The sequence below is a fragment of the Arvicanthis niloticus genome, chromosome 20 (assembly GCF_011762505.2).
Source record: "Arvicanthis niloticus isolate mArvNil1 chromosome 20, mArvNil1.pat.X, whole genome shotgun sequence".
In the NCBI taxonomy this organism is placed as follows: domain Eukaryota; kingdom Metazoa; phylum Chordata; class Mammalia; order Rodentia; family Muridae; genus Arvicanthis; species Arvicanthis niloticus.
The window spans coordinates 15146928-15171417 of NC_047677.1; the positions used below are offsets into that span (position 1 = coordinate 15146928).

Below are 24490 nucleotides of genomic sequence, written 5' to 3' on the forward strand. Positions count from 1 at the left end.
CGTGTGCGTGTGTGAATGCATGTGTGTATGCATGTGTGCGTGTGTGCATGCATATGTGTGCGTGTGCGTGTGTGATAGCATTCACAGGGAACGGGGTTAAAAGGACTATATGGCATAATGAGACTTTTCCAAAATACTCAAACAGTTCCACCAGTGGGATCAGAAACCATCACTCTGGCAACAAGCCAGCACCCCTGTGTTCCCTCCCAGTCCCCACTGTCCTCCCTACCAGGCCGTCACCCACCTGATCTGGGACCATCACTTCCTTCTCAGGCTGTAATGGAGAGAAATGCAATTGACTTTTACATGTTTTTGCATTCTGCAACTTTGGAGGAATTCATCTGTGAGTTCTGCCAGCTTTCTCTACATACATACAGAATCATAGCGTGTGTGAAGAGAAGTTATCTCACTTTTTTCTTTCCAATTTTGGTGCCTTTTGTTTCCCTCCCTTCCCTAATTGCCCAGGTCTGAAATCCCAGCTTCAGGTTGAATAGACATGGTGAAACCCGACATCCTTGCCTTGCTCTGATCTTACAGGGGGCACACAGGGTCTTTTCCCATCAAGCCTAAGTCCACTGTGGGTTATTCATGTGGCTTTGTTAAATCCTACCCTCTTTTACTCTCCCTTGCAGTTAGCTGGAGCTGCTCATATGACCACCACCACCATCTCCTCTGCTGAAAAAATCCATTCCCAGTCTGCATATGGTCAACTTCTAGCAAGTGTGACCATCAGCAACTCCAGTCTCAACAGCTCTCAGGACTGTGGACACCATTGTCTTCTGACTTGCTCCTTGCCCCAACCTCACAAGCCCTGCGCTGGGATATCTCTCTCTCTCTCTCTCTCTCTCTCTCTCTCTCTCTCTCTCTCTCTCTCTCTCTCTCTCTCTCTGTGTGTGTTTTTAACTGCATCCAACCTAATCCTAATAACCCTACCCCTAACCCAGGGTTGTGAGAAGTAACATAGTCTCAGCCTCAAATCTGAGCAGGACACCACTCACATCTCAGTTCAAGAGAGTGCTGTGTAATGAGCTAGACCTCCGTTACTTGTAAACCTCATACCAGGGCAAGCAGCAGCTCAGTGGTAAGGAAATCCCGCAGACTGTGCCCTACACGGGGCAAGCTTAAATCTGTCTCATTTTATTGTGAGCGTATTGCGGGGGTGAATTTTAGTAACTGGGTACCAGCAAATAGAACGGAGAAGAGCTTTTAGGAGCCTTTGAACTTGAACCTAGTGTCCATGCCTGGACCAGCTCGTGTGCTTTTACCCTTGTCTTCAGCCTTCATGTCAACATCAAAAAATTCTCCAGGCCAGGCCTGTCATTCCAGCAGGAGGATCAAACATGCAGCCTTAGACAATTTAGTACAACGGTTAAAGAGTAAATCCATAAAAACGTTTAAGGTGTGTGTGCATGGGGGAGGTGGGCTGGGAATGTAGCTCTGTGTACGTGTAAGTGTATGTGTACGTGTACGTGTAAGTGCCTCTTAGCATGCCCAGGGCCCTAGATTCTATCTCTGGGCAGGAAGGCAAAAGTCTCTAAGAAACAACAAACTATCCGATCTGGTAAGAAGTGGGTCTTGAGCAGATCTTTCTAATGCTTTGGGTTAAGGTGGTAAAAGTGAAGGCTCTTGGGCCCACGCTGTAGAAAACAGCGAATGGGCGGGGAGGGGCGTTCTGAGCTTCTGGGCCTCTCTTGGGCTCCTAGGGCCACATTCAAGACTAGGGGAGAGCATACCACTCCTCTCAAGACAGATCTACAATGAACACTTGAATCTCTGACTTGAGAGGGATTTAAAAAAAAATACCTTCATGCTTTTAGCTAACATGGGTTCACCCAACTTGAAATCTCACAGAACTGGACACAGGTGGATCCCGTGTCATTGCAGCCTGCGAACTCTGAGCTAGGGGCCTAGTCATGTGTAACCCCAGGCCCCGCTGAAGGGACACTCATGGCAGAGGTGGGCTGGTGAGGTAGAGTTGCTGAACACACTAGGATGTGATTGCCATGCATGCATTGGGAAGATGAAGGACTGGGGGGTCTGGAATGTGCCCAGGGATGCCTGGGTCCCTACCGCAGCTCTCCAGATGTAACAAGCCCCTCTTCTCAGGCTCTGTTCTTAATGTTCCTTCTTCATATCATGTCTGACTCTCAGAGGGGACAGGAGTCATGTGTCTCTGGAACAGAGCTGGAGAGTTGCTCTCAACACTCCTTCCATGGGATCCCTGCAAGGAGGGGCTTCGGGCCCAAACCCCAAAGATTGTGTTTCCATGTGCCTTTCTTTGGAGGGACTTAGATCAATTGGGTGCTAAGCACCATAGAAAATTCCACAAATCAGGAGGTAAAAGGCTTTTTAAAGATTTCCTATTCTGAGAAACTGTTCTGTGTAATACACCAAATATAAGAATTCTACTCGAACCTTAGCATCGCCAAACTTAAACTTCATGTGCAATGCGCTGCTCCCAAGGTGCCTGTCACTCCTGACATTTGGTGGGGTGCTGTCATTAAGTCAGCAGACTTGAAAGACACAGGGGCTTGCCTTGTGCAAAGAAATCTGCAGTAGATCATAACACCAGTCTCACGCCCACTCTCAAAAGCACTTCTCAGATAATCACATTAATCCTTATAATTTCCATCATAATAGACACAGACCTGTGAGTAGGGGTGGGTAGGTGGGGCAGGCGCTTGTAGAGATCGTGGGAAAACCTAACTGCAAGTTCTGAAGCCAGAGCTTTGAGCCAAAGGGGGTGCCTTGGAGCCTGTCACATGGCATCTCTCTTGCCCCCTCCATTCTCCTTGCCACCACCCCAAGTGTTTAATGTGTTGTCAAGAGGAACAGTAAGCTTTTGAAGGGAAGTGACTAGAGTCCCAAGAATGTGGCAGAGAATCAAGAAATTAAGAAGCTGGAGAAACTTTGGATGGGATTGTGAAGACAGACAAGTTAACAGGACTGGGATAAAGGGTGGCAGTGCATGTAAATGAGGAGGTCCCGTTACCCAGGCCTCTTACTGGATGCTGTATTCTCCTGAGAAATGCTCCAACCTGTTTCAAAGCCCAGCAATCCTAATCCTTCATTGAATTTTGAAAATCAGAATTCTCACTGGCAGATGTGGTCACCCTCTCCATGCTCTGCAGTATCTCTAAGTGAGATGTCAGAGACAGTTAAAGCAATAAGCAATCTGCCCTCAGAGGGCAGTGAGGACTAGTGATCTTACCCAGAACAGACTTCCAGAGGCTGCTGGTTATTTCAAGCAGAGGCCTACAGTAAATTGGCCGGGTACTAGGGAAAGGTGTAGATGGCGGTAATCACAACTTCTAAGGATACAACGTACAGCAGACACAGTGATCACTTTCAGACAGCCCCTTTCCCATTGTTAATGGACTGAATTCAATGTAGAAAGTTCTAGATTAGTAGCTGCATGTAAGCAAACCATCTTCAAATGAAGCAAAGCTGTCCTTGATATTAAGACAAAACATTTGCAAAAGGCTTAAATGTATTATTATCAAATGAGATGTCTATTATTTATTTATTTATTTTTAACTTTTTTCTTTTTTTTTCCTGGTCTAATGCTATTTATGTATACTGTATCCCACATGCTGAAAGGCCACTGTCCACTTGCTTCTAACCTTTAGGTACACCTCAGCGCATACACACATACACACTTTAGTTGCATGCTGCCCTTCTCACAGATCTGTGTCCAGACAGCCATGGTAGATACGCATCATGTCCTTCCTAAGAAAGGACATGTCCCCTGTTACAACAGTAAAGAGTGAACAGGTTTGTCCACATGCTATTTTAAAGGGCTAGGTTCCCAAGTTCAAAGATCCTCTGTTGACATGTACAATGTCAACCTGAGCTACTTGGCACCGCCAGTGTGTAACTTCGAGGACAGAAGTTTGGGTGACATAAAACTCATGGTGTGTCTGACCTGGGAGCTGGAGCTAGCACCCAGAAAATGTGGCGAAGTAGCTTGTACAGAGAGAACAATGTCAGAGTCTTGATAGCTGACACCACACAACAAATTAAAAAGTTAAATGTTCTAAGAACATCAACATTTTACCTGCTTGCCACTTCTCCCAAGCAATGTGATGGGGCTCCAGCACAGTGAACACACAACACTGTGGATACACAACACTGTCTCTTGGAGCTGGCTACAAATGGCCTTCCAACCAGATGCACATGTAATGGATTACATGGGTAAGAAGACAAGGGTTGATAGGTACAGTTCAAAGGGGAAGGAAGGAATTCTGGGAAGTGGGGGCACAGTGGTGCTGTCCTATAGTCCCAGCTCTCCAAGAGATGCAGGAGGAGTGAGTTCAAGAATTTGAGGCACGGCTGGGAAACACGTAATCGCCCATCTCAAAAATAAATAATCATTTTTGGAGTATTGGTTTAGTCTCACCAAACATTCTTTATAAAGAAAATCAATTATGGCCCTATCGCCCTCTACTGGAACCAGGCTAGAAAACACAAGGTAACTGTGATGTTTACAATCTGCTTATACTAAGTGGCGGCCACTGCTATCATTATGCAGGGGTTTGGCTCCTTTTGCACTGGAGGGATGGTCTTCCCATACCAGCCTTTAATTTGCAGCAGCTAATGACTGCCCAGCTCATGACAGGAACAGTCCTTCCACTTTCGAGGCTCCACTCCAAGGGCGGCCATCATGTTTGCTCTTGTGAGGAGATCTAGGATACAACCAACGTAGCCTTGCCTCCTGGTATCAGAGTATGTCACTGTCAACTCAAACAGCAGAGTGTCAAAGCCCCAACCCACTGAAATGTCATCCTAGCTATACCACAAAATAGTAGTATCCCAATGTTTTCATCACACACCCAAATCAGGAAAAAAAAAATAATGCACCAATAAATGTATTTATTTATAAATTATATAAGTGTACAACTGTACAATATATTATGTACATTATAAAACACATAAAAATAGAAATTTAAAAGGATGAGATTAAATACAAAGAATCATTATTTTAACATTTTCTCAATGGACTTAGTATCCGCATACCCCGAGGATGTACACCCCTGCCTGAAACCACAATTCTAAAGCATGCCTATAATTGCAATTTGGATTTTTAGCTCAGTTACAGGAAAATGTACAAGGTGGTGTCTGTTTTGTTTGTTAAGGTTTGTAAAATAGCCCTAGTGTCAAGTTTAAGTGTATGATGATGCTACCATCTCGAGACACACTTAAGTAACCACTGCACAGCTGGTAAAATGTCATGCTACGGTTCACTGATAGTTGTTTCACTTTAAGGCAGACTAAACAGGGGATTCATAGAGTTGAGAAAATGCTTCAAAAGAGAAGCATTTAAAAACAAAAGATGCATGTTGCTTTATCCAAAGGGGATAAGAGAACAGGCGAAGGCCAACTAACTGAAGAGCTGGCTCCTTAAAACACAATTCTTCTGCCTAGTGACAAGATCAAGCAAACAAACAACAGAACAAGGAAGTAAGAGAAAGAGGGAAGCATCCTAAATACTGGCCACTGTGCCAAGGGAGAAAGAAGAAAAAATTCCCACCATGTGTTGACTAAGTCCAAGGTAAGTCCTTAACATTAGTGTCCATAAAGCTGCAGTGCCTACTGACAGAGTCTGGACATGGAAACTCAGTAAATACATGATAGACAATCCCTCAAAAACATGTAGTGCATTTGAAACACACATTATTACTAAACAACACTCCAGTGCATAGTAGGAGCCAGCTGGAGCAGGTACCTGAATACATGGAGTAAATGTGTTTAACACCAGGTGTGGTGGCTCTTGCCTGTAATCCTATTACCCAAGAGGCTGAGGCTAGAGGAGGATCACAAGGTCCACAACCTGGGCTACATTGTGAGTTCAAGGCTAGCCTAGGCTATATAGTGAGTCTCAAAAACACACACAAAAAAATCAAATCACACTAAGAAAGCCTCAGTACACTCCCTGGTTCCACATGGGAATGGCGTTCCACTCCTATACCCACTCCTCGCCTGAGCTTCCCAGTAAGCAGTACTACAACAGCCTGTTCTTCTCCACCCCCAGGGCATGCTGGGAAAGGCAGAGCAAAGAACGAGATTGCTCCACACACAAAATCTTAATTCAATGTGCTCAACTCTTTTCAAAAATCACAAAATTTTAGAGAATGCAAATGTCTACTTTGGGGTCTGAGACCGCAGTCAGGTCTTCCAATGTCCACTTTCGCAGCTGCCACACTTTCGACTAGCAGTAAGTCTCCTTGTGGAAAGCTATTATTTTGACAGACATTCTGCATATTTAGAGACTAAAACTTTTACACAATGTAAACTACTTAATTTCATATATAATCAATTTCACTCTGTATTTCAACTAAATGCAAAGTAGGACAAATTACTAATCCAGAGGAAAAAAAGGGATGTGGAGTTTAGTGGCTGAGCAGAGATGAGCACCCTAACTGAGGCTTTCACCACGGCCTTGTTTAATTGGTTCTTTAGGTTGAGATGTTGATACACATCACAAAACAGGCAAACATAAGCAAACTGTCGGAATTTCCAATCATGGAAGACATATTGTTTTGTAGGCATGGTGTTGTTATCAGGGTGTAAAATCCTCCCCAGAGAATCTCACACCAGAGAAGCCAGTTGTTTCAACAGTCTGTATGCCCTTTCAGAGGGAAAGAGCCACTAGAGTTGCCTTTCTTGAGTCTGGCTACTTCAGTAAAGCTAGGAAATACAAACACCACAACTCTGTGTTTCTGCTCATCGCTCTGCTCTCATCTGACATGAGCTGACTCACTCCCTCACACTTGCATGTCTAGCAGCTACTGGAGCTTCCCAGTAAGACTTGATCCGAAGGCAAACCCACACACCGTGCCTGCAGAGGAAGGGAAGTTTCATTCATCCAGGGAGCAAGGTTCCAATGAGAACAACTGTAAAGTGTTACATCTTAAATTTAGAACAACAACAAAAAAATTCATATTTTTGGTAATTTTCAAATTTTATTTCCAACTACTGTAGTAACAAAATACCAGCAATAATTCTGCAGAAGAGTAGCAACCTTTTAAATGAACAAGGTCCTAAGTTAGTATTGCAACAGTACTTTGGCCTATGGAGAGTTTGATAGGATTATTGCAGTCTTAGAGTATTGTAGATGTGTGTCCTCTATGTCTAGTAATAAAAATATTCCTCTGACTCAGTGACTCATCACACACATTTCTACTCTGTGTTGAGCACTGCCCTTTTGGGTTGTACTAAATGAGAGAAGAGGTCTTCCTCCTGGGTTTTCCAAGAGTATACAGAGATAGCAGTCACTTGCACAGTGAGGTACAATATCAAACTTTGAGTTGAAAAATAAAACATTACCCTACTTATGCCCTTTCTCTAGGAGTAAAAAGACACACAATTACAAACATAAAATGAGCCAAACTTCTATTTTATTAACAGGAGTCCAAATGAATACAAAACTGCCTCCTTTGTAGCTGTATTTACTGTCTTTAAAGGCTTCTGACAGAGTCAGGTAGAGTAAAAGCTACGAATGTAGTTCAGCTTTTATAGTGAACCTTTTCCAAAAGGCTGAATGACATAAACCAAGCATCAGAGAATGTGTGGTCCCACAATCACTTTGGCCCTGAAGCTTATCAGATGAATTAGATCCTGCACTGACACCACCAGAGGCTTTAAGAGGCTGTAAGCCATTAAAAGCCACTTTTATAATGTCTGCTAACTCTGGGCAATTAAGAACAGAAAATTCTAAAATGTAGCCCTCTGTATTATGTGGAATGTGTGAGAATGCTAAGTTATGGCCAAGAAAGATGAAAACTATGGTTTCAACTCACATATGGAACTGTTACAATCTTACCATTTGTAAAATATTGATAAATGAGTAACAGAGCTTACTAACAGATTAAAAACTTGAGCAGACGTTACTTAAAACATATTTGTGATGTTTATCATATTTTAATGTTTACTAAAACTAAAGCTGAACAAAGAAAAGTTCCTCATTTATAGATTGTTTTTCATGTACCTTGACTTTTACTGAGAGCATAATCTGATCAGGTAATGCACAGCCCACACTTCTGGACAGTTGTAACATCAAAGGATTTATTATCATTTGCAGATGAGATAAACGCACCACCCCAAACCTGAACGGCTTTAAAAACCCTTTTCAGATTGTACCGTGGCACCGATGGCCTATTTTTGCATCCGTTTCTAGTGAAGACGCCAACACTTCTCTCCACATCAGTCCTCCACTGCTTCTGCTTTATTATCACTCACAAAGCAGCAGGTGTTTGCAAGGATGTGCAAACGCTGTGGTCCGCTCACAGGGTTAGTCACCGCCTTCCTCCTCCTCCTCCTCTTCCTCAAAGCTGTCTTCAAATCCCTCACTGTCTTCCTGGTCTTCGTCCCCTTCTATTGCTGTGTCCCACTGTGGGTGGTTTTCTGGCACAGGCTTGGCCTCGTGAACTTCCAACTATAAACAATTAAATATATATGTCAGAAATTTGGAGAGGAATAATAAAAAAATACCTAGTCCAAAGGTTTTCTTTGACCATGGCAATCACAAAGAAATGGATTTTGTGGCTGCAACTCTAAATTCAGCACATTCATTACAAAGATTCTTCATTCTGCAAATGAAAATGCTAAGTGTACTTAGACAGAATGTAACTGAATTTCTAATACAGTTCAACATTTTGACTCTGTAGAAGTTCAACCAGTTAAGAAAGCATTTTTACGGCACAGACTACTAACAGCCCTGATTCCTATGCAGTAACACTGAGTGGTCTCTAATTAGAAGTCTTTGGCTGAAGGAAGAAAAATTCAAGTATGCCTTTCAAAGATTTCTGAAAAGTAAAACTGTAGGGCCAACACAAGAAATGCAGAGCTCTCAGGAGGAAAGACGGAGTCACCTTTACTGGCTTCTTTATTCTGAACAGTGTCACAATGATTTAGCACAGTCTCACTAATATAGGAAAAGCTCAAGGGACATGAATCCTGAAAGAGTGTGCTTCAAACCACACAAAGTTTATGGTCTAAGACAATTCAAAGAAGAAAGAAAAGAAAAGAGAAAGCAGACTAAAAACCAAAACTACAAAAAAAAAAAAAAAAAAAAAAAAAACAAAAACAAAAACCAAAAAAACAACAAAAAAAACCCAAAAAAACAAAAACCACTTCATTTCAGAAATCAATAAACACTCCAATAAAGTCCATGGAAAAATTTGAGTCCCGGTCCCTACCTGACCTCAACCAGCCTTTTTAAAGTCCTGAGATGGACCACAAGTAACAGTGCATTAAACAACCACTAAAGCAACTTACAGCCCAAGTTCAAAGTTCCTTAAAAGTCTACTACTGAAAGCAGGTGAGATGACCTTGCTCTTTTCGTCACTCCACACTTCCTTAGGTACTTGCTCAAAGCCCACTCCACCATCTTCAGTGACTGTGCTCACTTGTCTTACACAAGTCTTACCTTCAGTGGTTTAATCTGATCCAAGCCCATATAGGAGTCTGATCTCAGAAACACTGTATACTGATAATTTCCAGGCTTGCCTGGTGCAGGAAACTTCAATTCTACCTAAGAAGATAAAAATTAATACTTAAAAACCTGGATTACATAAAAGAAACAAGAGAACGCCTTTAAATTTCCTACTTCAGAGGACTGAGCAGATGATTTACACAACTGTCGTAACAACAACATGTGTGAGCTCTACCTCATGTATTATAAACTGCACAAAAAGGAAATCACATTAAGCAGAACTACTGGGGTTCATTTCTAAGTACACAGTTCAAGAAAGCAGATTAAAGTAACCAAATTCTATGCTGCCACTTTAAAACTCAAAAGAAATGCAATGAAGAAGGAAAGTATTATATTATAATTAATATAGGCAGGCCATTTGTGGTGCAAATCTGTAATCCCAGACCTTGGAAAACTGTGGCACAAAACAAACTAGGGAGAAATACTCACGCTCATTTTTTAAAGGCTGATTCCTCACAGTTAACAGAAAAAACATCCAATTTAAAAGATCAAATAAAATCAACATGGTAACAAACATACACTTAAATATGTGTGACCTCACCGACAGTGTCTACTTTCATTCTTACAACAAACGCACACAAGAGTACAAAGCGGTTTACACCCAGACCATCACTGCATGTAACGCTTGGTAAAAATGCTCGGAGAACACGGAGAACAGTCACTACCACAAATGAGATTTACACACACTCTGGAAATAAGAAAACCTTATTACAAATGGGGGGGGGGGGCAAACAAATATAATGTGTCATACATGAAACATAGGACCAATAAGAAATATGAATAAGCAATGAGACAAATTACAGTAATATTCTAACAAAACAGCTTAGTGGAACCTTGCAAAGGATGGTATGAAGAAACAAAAAAGGAGGAGCTAGAAGTTCTGACTCCAGTGGTTGCCATGCTTGGCTGGCGTGTATGTACCCAGAGCAAAAAGGATTGAGAACAGATACCAAGCACTACCTTCCATTCGTTTGTGAACCTGGGAGAGGAAACAGAGCTTGTGGCAGCATGAAGGGACATTAACTGTGAACTGTGACACTGCACTGCTCCAGTGCTCACTCCTGACAACTGCATTACTCTGCTGGGGAAAAGACTGTGACTCAGGAGATCCACGCCCAAGGTTGGTTGATGAAAAATAGATCAGTTGTGAAGCTTGGTATTTGCCAACTTTTGTGTAAAATTTGAGGAGAGCGAATAACCTGTATATTATTTACATGTAATATCACAAGGAAACCACATTAAAAATTAGGTACTGGGTGGTGGTAACGACGATGGCACACACTTTTAATCCCAGCTCTCAGGAAGCAGAGGCAGGTGGATGTGTCTGTGAGTTCAAGACCAGCCTGGTCTACAGAGCAAGTTCCAGAACACCCAGGGCAACAGAGAAAAACCCTGTTGGAGGGGTGAGTGAGCCCCAACAACAACTGTGTAAGCGAGCAGAGTACTTGTCTGACAAGGAGAACTGCGGACTGGGAGTGAAACCAGCCAGAGAGAGAGAAGTGTGTTGCAGTCAACAAAGCTGAAAGGAGTTACAGATCTAAAGAAGGTTTTGGATGGAGATATAGAAGTTAAAGTTTGCTCTCCTGATTTTGGGTCTTGCACTGGCCCATTATTTTCTCACTATGTTCCCTTCCTTCCTTTTGAAATGACAGTGTATATTCTGTGCCACAGTATGTTGGAAGCATGTGATCTGCTTTTTGATTCTGACTTTACAGGGGGATACAGTTAAGGAAGCTGCCATGAATCTCAGAAGAAAATGTGAACTTTTAAACAATGTTGAGACTGTGTCAGATTATGGGGACTTTTGAATTGTCCTGAATCCGTTTTGCATTATGATATGGCTATAAACCTACGGGGGTCAAGGAGTGGAGTGTGGTGGTTTGAATAAAAATAGCTGCCATAACCTCATATATTTATTGAATGTTTAGGCATCAGAGAGTGGCTCTATTTGAGAAGGATCAGGAGGTGTGGCCTTTTGGAGGAAGTGTGTTACTGGGGGTGGGCTTTGAAATTTCAAAAGCCCATGCCTGGCCCAGTCTCCCTTTCTCAGCCTACAAAGCAAGATGCAGCTTCCAGCCACTACTTCTCCAGCACCATACCCGCCTGCTGTCACACTCCCTGATATTATAATGGTCTAAGCTCCTGACCCTAACAAAATTCCTTCCTATATAAGATGTCTCTTCACAGCAAAAGAACAGTAATTAAGAAAAGACCAACCTTAAAGACCAATTAAGGAAAGAATATCCACCCTAAACCTGGGCCACACCTTCTAGTGGTGGCCTATATAAAGGACATGGAAGACAGTAGCTTTTGCTCTCTATCTGTTAGCCCTCACTCTATTGGCAAGTTCATCTATCTTGCTGCTGAGGGATTCCTTTACAGAAGACCACCTGAGACATCCAGCTTTGTGGACTATTGAGAGACAGCCACTGTTGTACTAGCTGGACCACAGCCTGCAAACCACTCACACACCCCCACATCCATATACCCTAAGATACAGTAGAACAGAATACAGCTCCCACGAGTAAACGTACAACTTACTGCGTAAACGACTCTTCACCACACACTTGGGAGCTACGATGCAATCTATGATTAACCCTTTGATGGCAACATAATTTGATGACATTATTGAAAAGTGATGGGCAACAGGACAGACCCTGGCTAGAGGAAGTAGGTCACAGAAGGGGTGTGCCTCTGAAGGGTCTATCTTGTCTCTGACCCTTTCCCTGTTCTCTCTGCTTCCTGGCTGCTATTAAGAACAAGTTTACTTCCGTGTCTTAACTTTGCCATCAAAGTAAAAGTAAAGAAGTAATTGTCAAACATGAATGAACCTTCTGAGATTAATCCTCCCTTCCTTAAAATATAATAAAAAAGAAATCTATTTTCATTCTAAATTAGATGCGTGTATGTGTTTGTGTGTGTGTGTATATACAAATTAAGTGAGGTATCTGGAGAGGCTATCACATACCCTAGAACTAGTGTTGCAGGCTGGCCCCAACGAAAACAAAGAAAATACAATGAACAAAATATAATAAGCCAAATAATAAAAATTTTGATGAAACATCATAAAGGTAAGATATTAAAACAAATATTGTTGGCTAATTACCTCTTCTGTATCCTTCAGTGTGCACACATGATATGGCATGGATATTAATGTTTGTTCTTTCCTATCTGCAATATAAAGCCACCACCATTCTTGTTTTTCCTGCAAAGGAAAAAAAAAAAAAAAAAAAAAAAAGAGTATGAGTTATCAGAAAGAACTGGAGAAACAGTTTTAATTTGTCTTTATTTTGGAGATGATATCCTTGTTACATCCTTAGCATTGATACAGTGCCTGGATCAATTGAACAAAATGTATACAACTGTAAGATAGATTCATTACTCCCCAAATAATTGTATAAATAACTTTTGGAGTTTCAACAACTCCATAAAGACTACTAATAGATCTCAATCTTAAAAATCCGCAATTTACTTTAAAATGACAAAAGGTATTCTAAAAAAGGAAACCAACTTAAATGATTACATCATCATGTATGATGAGTGGAAGGGACTTAGGCAGCACAATACATTAAACATACATCTAACTTCCTTTCTCTTTTCTTTTTTTTCTTTCTTGACAGGGTTTCTCTGTGTAGCCCTGGCTGTCCTGGAACTCCCTTGTAGACCAGGCTGGCCTCAAACTCAGAGATCCCCCTGCCTCTGCCTCCTGAATGTTGGGATATAAAAGCATGAACCACCACTGCCCAGCAACATCTTTAAAGAGAGCACCTCAGATTCTGAGAGTGTGTATCTGCCTTTAATTGTACACTAGTACTTCAGAAAGCTCAGCATTTCTAGCTAAACTTCAGAAAAATCAGAACAACAAACAGCTCATCAGGAAACTGCCACTAGAGTGCACAATGAGAGCTGGGAGTTAGAAATGATACAACACAGGGCAGAAAGTGACTTTACTAATAAACACAAGCCTCCATGTGCCAGCAACCATCCCCGTGCTTCATTTCCAGTAGTGAGCTAACACCAGGTATTTGCCTAGATCACTGTTTTAAGGACTGAGGAGGGAGGATACCTTGCTTAAGTAGTTTAAAGAAAAATGTTGGAAGCTAAAAATAAACTCCAGGATGTGCTGAATATACAGTAGTCAAAACAGCACTATCTGAAACTCTCAATTTTCCAACACTTAAAAGAGATCCTGATTTAAAAAAGAAAAAAGAGAGAAAAAAATCTATTGAAATCATTTCTTTGGAAAATATTTAAACTCATATCAATACCTTTTCCATTTATTTCCATTTATTTTACCCTTAAAAGGTTGCTTAGAAACATCTTTACCTATCTTTTTCATTTTTAAATGTTTGGGGGTTTGTATGTATGTATTTGTGTGTGTTTCTATGTATGCTGATGACAGTGTACTATGACGCACGTGCAGAGGTCAGGACAGCCTGTGCAATCAGTCCTCTCCTTCTATCATGTTGAAACTCAGGTCAGCAAGACTAGCAGGAGGCTCCTGTATCTACTGACACATCGCACTGGCCCGTCTGTTCCATTATCTTGTGCATCTTTTTTAACAATGCTTATTTAACTCAACAAAGAGCTGTCTGTTAAGTGCAACATGCCACAAAGCACTTAGCACAGGCAAGGCTAATAAGTAAATCACACACATGCAATGATAAGAACAGCAAAATGATGGCTCGCGTGCGTGCTTCCGTGCGTGCGTGCATGCAAGTATCTTTTATTTGCCAGAATTAATTGTCGTCTCAGAGGCTTACTGTCTCTGCTAACCTAGACTTAAGCTTCTAGCCTCCGCACAATCTAATCTAGGCCTAGAATGTTTTCAGCCTCTGAGACTTACTGCTGAATAAGCTCACCATTTCTAGTTCTCTAACTAGTTTGATTTCTCACTGCTGGTTGTGGGGCGGTGGACTATGAGAGGCAGCTGGGCGTTCGGTCGAGCACAGGCCTCGAATCGGGATGAAAGGTGTCTGGCTTTGCTCCTGGGCCCCTGGTTCCTTTCACTTAACTTCAGCCCTCCACAGCCCCTCCCAAAGAGAGTTTTGTGTCACCCAGCACAGGCAGAGGGCCTCAGCCTCAAGAGATTTCCATATTAATGAGACACCTGAAGGCCAGAGGGTGTAGTCAATTGAGCATTCCTTCCCAGACCCTCCTCCTTACAAACAGTATTTAACCAAAGGCCCGACCTGGAGATTCATTCACTTTCTGCCATGACTATAAACCTTTTAAAACCATGAACTTCCTCCTGTCTTTGGCGCCTGCCTGGAGAACCATGGAGGGGGCCTTGGACTACTGAGCCACTGCTTAATCTCCCGCTGACATCTCTCTGTTCCCACTGTGTAGGCCACCAACTCAAGCAAGCTAGCCAAACCAGCCAAGAGAGTCCCGGTAACCAAGAGTCTCTACCCGCAGGGTGCTGTTGGGGCTTCTCTAGGCTGTGGGCTGGTCTAGCCCATATGCCCTCATGGCTCAGTTTTTCCTCAGCTCCCAGCAGCATCTGGGAGCCCAAGGACTGAAACCACCGGCCTTCTGGTCAGCTGCCTTGGCCCAGAGACGCCCACTCAGGAGCCCTGCCCATAAGAGACTTCAGGCTGACACCTCCCCACGCCCGGGTGGAGGCCCACAGCTTCTCAGCCCAGAGTCTGCCCTGCACGAGTGGACTCAAATTCCTGCGCTGCTAGCAGACACCACGCAGGATCCACAACTCTGCCCAACAGCACCCACGCCCACCCATGAGCTACAGCCCCATAGCTAGTCAACTCAGCTGTTCTGGTTCAAAACTCCTCTCCAAGCTGACTCAATCTGGCTTCATTCCCCCCCCCCCCAAAAAAAAATTGTTTTTTTTTTAATTCACTTTACCACAGCAACCCCTCTCTCCTCTCTTCCCAGCCCCACCCTTAAAAATCCTTCTTTCTTGGCCTCTGACAGAATTGCCCTGCTTGGCCTCAAACTAGCAAGCTGTTCAAATCTTCTGGCTCCTCATTCTCTGGCTTGTTCTCTCTCTGCAACCAGTCTCTATACAACTGTCCCAGAAAAACTTTTTTTCCTGCACTGCTTTCTCTTAAGTAGCCTCTTCTCCTGAGAGTTGGATATAACCTATTCTGTCAAATCTTTCACTCAATTAATTTGCCATTCAATTAGACATCACTTTCAAACATGGCTACTTTCTTGGAATTAAAAGTGTGTACTAAGGGCATGTCTGTATTCCAGCCAGAGGGATTAAAGGTGTGCGCTAAGTGATGAGCCACACCTCAACTAGAAACAGGTTTTATCAGTAAATAACACAATCTTTCCCTGTTTACAGTGTGATATCCTGCAATGTGTGTGTTTGTTCCGTATACAAAGTTTATGCAAACTTAACATTCTCAATATCCAGTATGAATGGAGACCTTGGCAGGTGTTCAGATTTGCTGTTGCAGCTTGAGAACAATGAATGAAGCTGTGCTCAAATAAACTTCGTTTACAATATAGCTTAATTACAAAAGCAGGCGTGGTGGCATGTGCCTTTAATCCCAGAATAGGAAGGCCGAGAAATCTGCAGGGAGACAAGGCCCAGCTGTGGTACATCCCAGGGCATGTGGAGAGGGCTCTGTGCCCCTTCTCATTGCTGCCTTCAGGTCCCTCCCAGCTGCTTCCCACCAGCCATGGGGCACATAGAACCTGGCTTAACCCCTGACAGTTCACACATGGGCGTCAAGGGCTTCTCCCTTGGCTTGGTGGGGTGGTGGTGAGGTGTAAGCTGGCAACTCAGCTGAACACAGGCAGGGGGAGGGGAAGCACACTCAGCCCCTAGAAAGGTCTGAGACTAGGGCATCCTGTGGTCCTAACTAAAATCTCCCCAAATGGGAGATGAGTTCCTAGAAAGAGCAGGGTTCCAAGAGAGGACAGACTGGGCAGGAAAGACCCTAAGTAGGCAGATGTCTACATTACGGGAACATAGAACAGATTCCTGGTCACTCATTTTGTTCAGTGAGTGGCTACTCTTCCTCCTAGGAGAAGTACCCACTCCCTGTGTGAACAGATATAGTCTCTGAGTTGTAAGGAGAGGGTCTCCACTGACATCATCCTGTAACACTCAGCCCACCTAGAAACTACTCCCTTCCATGTGCCTTACAGCAGTCACCTACCCAGAGCTAGAATAAACAAGACAATACACTATATTAGGGTGGCAGGCAACCCAAGAGGGCTTCAGACTAAATTTTTGCAGGCTCTGCACCCCCATTACACCCCCCACCCCCACATCCTCTACCCGAAGGCTGAGTGTGCTTCCCCTCCCCCTGCCTGTGTTCTAAGCCTGAGTCTGTCCTGCCCTTGTGTGCAGCTGGGCTGGTCGGTGATCAAGAAAACCAACCTCATCACTATTGGCCCTTTGCAACCAGTGACCTTTTTTAGTGGGGAATTCAGAACTCCCCCTTTTCAGACAAACCTCAAGATTTAATTAATTTCTTAGAGACGTCTTCTTCAGCTCACTTGAGATAATTACCGACAGCTCTTGCAGGCTGTCTAGTTCCTGGTCCCACAGGGGAACTCACCAAGCTGGGGAACTCACTGTGCTGGCTTTCCCTTAACCCACCCAGACTGGGACTCCAGTATGGAGAGGTAAAAAGAGCTTCTTAAGTCATCAGTCTCTGTGGTCAGGTCTTATAACCAAAGGTAACCAAAAGCAGTGGTAGCTCTAGCCTTTATCAATCAGGCAACACCAGATATGAAGAAAAAAATGACAAAGAGTTCAGGGACTAGAAAAAGAGTCTAACAATGAAAACAACAGACTCATGACCTGACAAAGATTCTGTTGGCAGCCATGGCTAATCCAGAGGACTATAGGAGATGACTGAAACAAATGACTTCTAAAAAGAGAGATAAGAGGGGTCCTAAAGTTCAACAGCCTCCCCATCCCCCACTTGGGAAAGAACCAATGTACTTATTATAAAAAAGAGGGCCACTGGTCCAGAAAATACACCAAGGAAAAAAAGCCTATTCAAACCATGGCCTTAAAAAGATGCCCAGGGTAACCCTATTTAAAAGAAAAAAAAAAAAAAAAAAAAAAAAAAAAAAAGAAAAAAAAATTAAAATAAGCAGCAGCAAAAATTACCTGCTTCCTTGTTGATGTCCCAGATAAGTCAGAGACTAGACAATATTCTAGAGACTGATTAAAAACTTGTATATAGAGATCCCAGAGTTTAGGACTCACCCCCTTAACCATGTTTGGGATATCACCCCCATTGATCTTAACATACAGCCAGAAGTTATTGCTGAGTTTGAAGACTGCCAATTGCTAGATGACCTCAAAGATGTCCAATAAAGACACAATCCTGTTACTAGCTGTTTATGAGATTAGATATAGCTGAAACTGGCACTAAGATAACCACCCTGTTGTCACAAAACTAAACATTAAGATAGGCTGAGATGATAATAAGAAGTCACTACCAGTCCCTCCATAACAAAGCCTAGGAGCTTCAGGAAGTCCCAAGATTGGACCTTCTAGTTACCAGAGAAAGGGGAAAATGAGAGGCAAAACCTACTCCATCTTGGCACCAGACTCCCATCTTAAAAGAAAAAGAAAAAAAGCCTGAGAACGTGACCTGCTGCTAAACCCAAGCCCCAGGAAGGACCCCACAGCTTGTCCTTGGCCAGTCACTCTCTAGCTACTTCTTAGCAAGAGTTAATCAGAGATTAGTCTGATTGTTTCAGATGTACTTTCAGACCGTTCATATAAGGTCTTGCTTCAGAGCACCCACCTGTCAGCTTACGATACACAATTAGATAGACAATAGCCTGGCAATTAGATGCTTGCCAGGCTGGACCCCAGCCCCGCACTTGCTCCCATTTTCCTATAAAACCTTGTCCTGATCAGAGTTTGAGGCTATTTCACCAAGCCTTCCTGTGGGTCTGCAGTGAGTAAGCCCAAACTCAAGTTTGTAATAGACTCTAATGTGATTACATCAGAGTCAGCTCCTTGGTGGTCTTTTGGGGTTCATGAACACTTCCTGGCACAACAGTACCAAGTAGCTACTAAAGAACCCTCAGAAAGAAGAATTTCTTTCATCCTACTTAAAACTCCATGTGGGTTAAAGACTCAGAACAGCCAAGTAACCAAAGTAAAAATACTGCATTCATCTTATGAAGCCTCCTCTCAACACTAAATGGAAGAGCCATTAAGCACAGCACTCAGTAACAGGTCCTGAGACGACAGAAGCATAGGAAATCATACAGACTTAAAAACTGATCCCCTGTAAGCAACGTATTCAGGAAAAGGAATCCATGTTCCATACATCCTTTGCTATGAGGGTGATCCACCAAAGATAAAGTAGCTATCACACCTTGGAGCAGTACGCGTCCCACGAAGCAGGACACATCTAGTGAGAAGTCTATGGAAAGAAGAGCAGCAGCACCGGGCGGAGCGAGACTCACCTCAGGAAAGTAGAGACTGTACACGGGGTGTGTGATCTTTGACTTGGTCTCCAGAAGAGCTCTCTCTTTCCTCTGTATACTCTGTTGTAACTCTTGCCACTCCTGGGGAAAGAAAACATTAAGATCTGACAACTGCTACCTTGCAGAGATCATTTAGACAACGTTTTAGCTTTTACTCTTGACAGTGCCAACCAGCTACAAGGGATTTGAAGTTCATTTCCACAGATCTCACCCTTACGTAGTTACAGCGTAACTATGCCGCTAAGCCCTACAGCATGTGACCTGACTGCTCCATGACTGACCCTGAGCCTGCAACACATCTTTCTTCCCTTTCTACACTCCTCTGAAGTTACCAAACTATTTCACTCAGCCTAAACCCTAAGTGGGTTTCTGGTCATGTCCTCAGTCTTTTAAACTTCTACTAATTCCTTCAGGATAATAAAACCCTAATGCATAAACTCCTGAGAGAAGCCTACCAAAAATATCCCTCTGCCTCAGAACTTAGCTGATCACACCTTTATGCTATTACTTCAGTCTTCATAACACATATTAATTTTTATACAGAATTCAACATTTATTTTAAACCTGCTGATGTTCAAAGACAAAGAAAAGAAAAGGAAACAATACAAAGTGAAAAGAAAAGGAGAGCAAGACAGACACACATCTGTAAAACCATGATTTGCATCTGAGAATACTAGATGCTCAGAGAAAACAGCACGACAAACCTTTCTTAGAGTGGAGCTGAAAAATAATCTCTGTAGTTCTCAGAGTCTAAGAGCTCTCAAGATCCAGCAACTAATACAAGCTTTCCCTTTTCCTGACTCTCTAGCACCAGGTTTACTTCTAAGTATGACCTGGAAGCCATGGAAGAACCTTCTGAGGACCGCCCCTGCCCTGTAACTGCCTTCCCTTATTCCTATTCTGAGGACCACCCTGCCCTGTACTGCCTTCCCTGATTCCTATTCCCAGAGACACTTTCCATCACTGCAATTTTCCTTAAGAGTCTAAACTAGTGTCACTCAGACATGGGACCTGCTCTGCTTTGTAATTTCAACAAATTTAAGAAAACTGTGATTTCCAATCCTTGTCTGAAACAATTTTCCTTTAGAATACCTCAAAATAAATACATTCTTTCTTTTTTTTTTTTTTTTTTTGGTTTTTTCGAGACAGGATTTCTCTGGGTAGTCCTGGCTGTCCTGTAACTCACTCTGTAGACCAGGCTGGCCTTGAACTCAGAAATCCGCCTGCCTCTGCCCCCAAGTGCTGGGATTAAAGGCATGCGCCACCACCGCCCGGCCAAATACATTCTTAAAAAAAATTCTAAAATGAATGCGCTAAGGCAAGTAAACAATCAAACAAGTGAAGTCCCAGCTCCAGTGATCATCAGAAACAGGTGTCAAAGGATTTAAACTAACACATTTGGAGTCTGGGGTGTGCACTGGGCTCTGCCCTCCGCAAAGGGGGTAAGGAGGGACAGGGACAGGGACACCAGGCCTTACTGCTTCGTCATCTTTGCTCTGTTTCTCATCTTGCTCTCTATCAGACTCTCGGTCACTACCATCGTCTTTCTCACTCTGAGAGTCTCTATTGGTTTCTTCCTCTTCAGAATCGCTGCCTTTGTCAGAAATGTCGTCGTCTTCCTCCTTTATTGCAGCTTCCTACAAGGCAAAAGCAAAGACAAAGGTTCTGAATGTCTCAGTCAGTATATATTGCTCTGAGTCTCTGAAGCTAACTAATTCACTGTCAACATAACTAAACTGGCTCAAGATTAAAAAGGCAAAGGCAGAAATGGAGGGCACAAAGATGAAAAGAAAGACTGTCTTCATTCACAATAGTTGCAACTGCGCATGCGGAGTAATTAGAACATCTACAAATGGTTAAATCAATGTCAAGTCATTAAGACGTCTTGATACAAGGTCAATGTTTTAAGAGAAAGCTATTAGGTGCCTGCAAAGCAGTAGTAACCATTGAAGGAAATTGTAAATGTCATTTAAAATAACCAATAAAAGTTAAGTACACAACAGTATAAATGTCCACACCTGTCATTTACTGCTGAGAAAAATGTAAGGAAGCTCTAAGTTAATGAAGACAGTCAATGAGTGTGAACAAAGACTCAGTAACAGGCTACGTTAAATCCCTGTATCAAACCAGAGACTCAATTACTGTCAGTCTAAATTTAGCAATTATTTTTTAGAGAATATTACTCACTCTAAATGTTTAGTTGGAGGTAAAATAGTTAAGAAAATAAGTAAAATTACAAGCTATGGAATTTACACTATCTTGTGTAAAGACTTAGAGCTGCAATTAATGAATTAAGCTAGAATAAGAATAAGCACATGCAGTGGGTTACGGTGACAGAGTTGACACATTACAAACAATATGGCCACTTGTTCTAAACAAAATGCCACTGTAATTCAGCAAGGAAAGGATTTTATTTTCAATCGATACTGGGATAAATATCTCAGAATTTACATTATCAGTGAAAATTCATTCAAGGTAGATCACAGAGCTGAAGGTAATATTTAAATGAATTCACAGCTTGCACTCATGAACAAATAAATACACATACATACGCATGCACACATACACACAACATACAGGCACATAAATAAAAATAAGGTGTTTTTTTTTTGTTGTTGTTTTTTGGTTGCTTTTTGAGAAAGTTTTTCTCTGTGTAACTCTGGCAGTTCTAGAACTTGCTCTGTAGACCGAGGTAGCATCCAACTGCCCTGCCTCCTTAAAGATGTGCACCAACATGGCTAGCACCCAAAAAAAAAAAAAAAGAAAGAAGATAAAAAACGGTGGGCATTGTACCACACATCTTTAATGTCAGCCCTGAGGAGGCAGAGGTATCTTGGTCTACATAGTAGTTCCAGGCCAGCTAGGCCTGCATATTAAGATCCTGTCTCAAAAAAATGAAAAAAGGGAAATGGGGAGATGGAGAGAGTATCAGGACTGGAGAGATGGCATACAGGCTAGGGGCACTGGCTTTTTTTTTTTCCTAGAGAACCCAGATTTCACTCCTAGTACCCGTGTGCCAGTAACATCTACCTGTAATTCCAGTTCTAGAGAACCCAATGCCCTGTTCTGGCTGCATCTGGCTATCTAGGGCACTGTACACATATAGTACACCGCCATTTATACAAACAGATTAAAAACAATCTTACACATAAAATAAAACTAAACCTTAAATGGTTTCACTTCTATGAATTTATTAGTAAGTAAAACTACAGTGACTATGTCGTAGTAGTGGGAGAGACGAATACTGAATGAAGAGCCACTGACTAGGAAGGAACAATCAGGAGCTCTCCTGAATACTAACAAGGTTTTCATTGGGTGTACACGCCTGTATCTATGTGTGGTATGTACACATAAGTGTAGCTGCCAGCAGACACTAGAGATGACAGATGCCCTGGAGATGGAGTTACAGGGAGCTGTGAGCCACCTGATATAGACGCTAGGAACAGAATTCAGGTCTATGCAAGAACAGATCCTCTAACTACTCTCAAGCCCAGAGCTTTGAAACGTTGACTTGGGTATAACTCCGCAGAAGAGCAATCCTAATGTGCATGAGGTACTGGATCCAAGTTCCAGCATTTGAAAGGGAGAAAATAAAGCATGGTAAATCTTGACTTGGGTTTAATGTAGATATTCGGGTGTGAGTTGTAGAAACAGGACACACATTTGAACAGACTTACACTCCCAACAACTCCATTCGCCTGCTTCTGCTTCTGCTGCTTTGCCTGAGGTAAGGGCACAGTTGTGGATTTCTTTTTTAAAGGCTTCTTTTTTTTGGATTTGGGCATTTTCTTGGGTCCTTTGTTCTTCTGCTGCCATCCTCCTTTTGCCTTGATCTTGTTGGCATCACTCTGCTGCAAATCACATATGACTATTAAGGCTTAGCAATCAACCTTAGAGGAGATGGATGAAAATAAGTGTTTCCATAAACTGTATTATACCCCACAGTAATATAAGTCAACCAAAGAAGGAAACACAACATTTCTTCATCAAGAAGCTAAGAAAACTCAGGTTGTTAGTTACCCCTTCTTCTGCAGGCTGTTCCTCAGCAGCGCAGATGGACTGCTCCTTTTCAAATACTTCCTAGAGGCGACAAGAACAATACTATCAGCCCATGTTTGTCTTTCAGATGGAAAATAAAATCTTTCAAAATGTTTATCCATAAAGTTTTTGTTAACTGGTTGCAATTGGGAGGGTGAGTAAGCTTGGCAGTCATTAAGTCTGTGCATACCTAGGTAGTAACCTTCCCAAGTATCTCATACTATCATAAATAGACTTCAAAAAGCAGAGTCTACTTAAATTAACAAACTTGAAGACTTAATATATGCTTATTCATTTTAAAGTCAAAAATATTTCAATTTAAAATTTCATTTTATTCTAATACTAATCAAGCAAGAATATTGTTATGAAAATTTGAATATATGACACTATTCTAATTTTCACCTTCAAGGGACTACTGTAAATTTATTATCATTAGATTGTCAAGAAAAATCCACATATCCTAAAAGTATATCCACTAATCATACAATCTAATTAGAATCAATACAAAAAGTATACATTTACAATTTAAAACTCAATTAGAACCTAGTAAGAATGCATACTGGAAAATTTCAAGTGGTAGAAGTTGTGTATAATAAATATCTTAGAATTAGTAAAGCCAATAAATTAAAGCAAACATAATTATTAAGCTCTACAAGAGACAGCCTAGTCTAACTAAGAAATCAATAAGATGGCATCACCATTTTGTTGTTATGGTTTTGACAGGGTCTCATGTAACCCAGCTGCCCTGAATTCACAATCCCCCTGTCTCAGCCTCCTGAGCCCAAATTGCTGGAATTATAGGCATGTTCCACCACACTAGCACTATAAAGCTTTGTTTTTTCCTGTTTGTCTGAAATAATGAAGAGCCTAGCACCTCACACATGCTGGGTAAGTAATATACCACTAAACTAACACTACCAACTGTGTGTGCATGGGCGCTCGTGTGGAGACAGAGGCTGGTGTCAAAAGGCTTATTTTCGTTCACATTATTTTTGGAGGCAAGTTCTCTCACTGACTTAAAGACCTGGATGGACTGGTTGGCCTGAAAGCCCAAGGGATTTTCCACAAACACACACAAACAAAATAAAAAACCTGAGTGGTAACTTTATGAACCTGAAAGGTAACAGAATATGTAACAGAAATAGGAAAACAAAATGGAAGAAATACAGATAACTGTATTTAAAAGAGGAAGTACCAATGTACATGGTATACGTATATTTGGATATTCACTGAATATGAAGATATAAAAGAACTGAAAAGAGATATAGACAATGAAAGAAGTAGATTTTGCTATCTAAAAAAATACTTAACTCTACAGCACATATCTATTAGGATGTTTTAAAAAATGAGCAGTGAGATTTCAGAGTGATCATGATGTTTCCCTATACTTTCTAAGCTGTTTAAATTTTTTTCTAGAGATCATAAATTATTATAAATTAATTTGAGTGTCATTTTTAAATATTATAAAGGAAGCTAAAACAAACAGTAAAAAATTTACTAAAACAAAGGCAATAAAATCTA

The 24490-nt window shown here is 41.9% G+C and overlaps 1 protein-coding gene across 1 annotated transcript in view; it reads right to left on the bottom strand.

Annotated features, from left to right (window-relative positions):
* Positions 1 to 4852: 4852 nt before the first annotated feature.
* The window catches only part of Sec63 (SEC63 protein translocation regulator), a 67061-nt gene continuing 47423 nt past the window's right edge, over positions 4853 to 24490 (bottom strand). The window contains exons 15-21 of the mRNA XM_034524019.2: positions 22952 to 23011; positions 22609 to 22782; positions 20410 to 20568; positions 18911 to 19012; positions 12600 to 12698; positions 9428 to 9532; positions 4853 to 8434 (exon numbers count right to left, since the gene is read on the bottom strand). Of these exons, the coding sequence (XP_034379910.1) occupies positions 8291 to 8434; positions 9428 to 9532; positions 12600 to 12698; positions 18911 to 19012; positions 20410 to 20568; positions 22609 to 22782; positions 22952 to 23011 (843 nt within the window). The 3' untranslated portion in view covers positions 4853 to 8290. The remainder of the gene's footprint in view (positions 8435 to 9427; positions 9533 to 12599; positions 12699 to 18910; positions 19013 to 20409; positions 20569 to 22608; positions 22783 to 22951; positions 23012 to 24490) is intronic.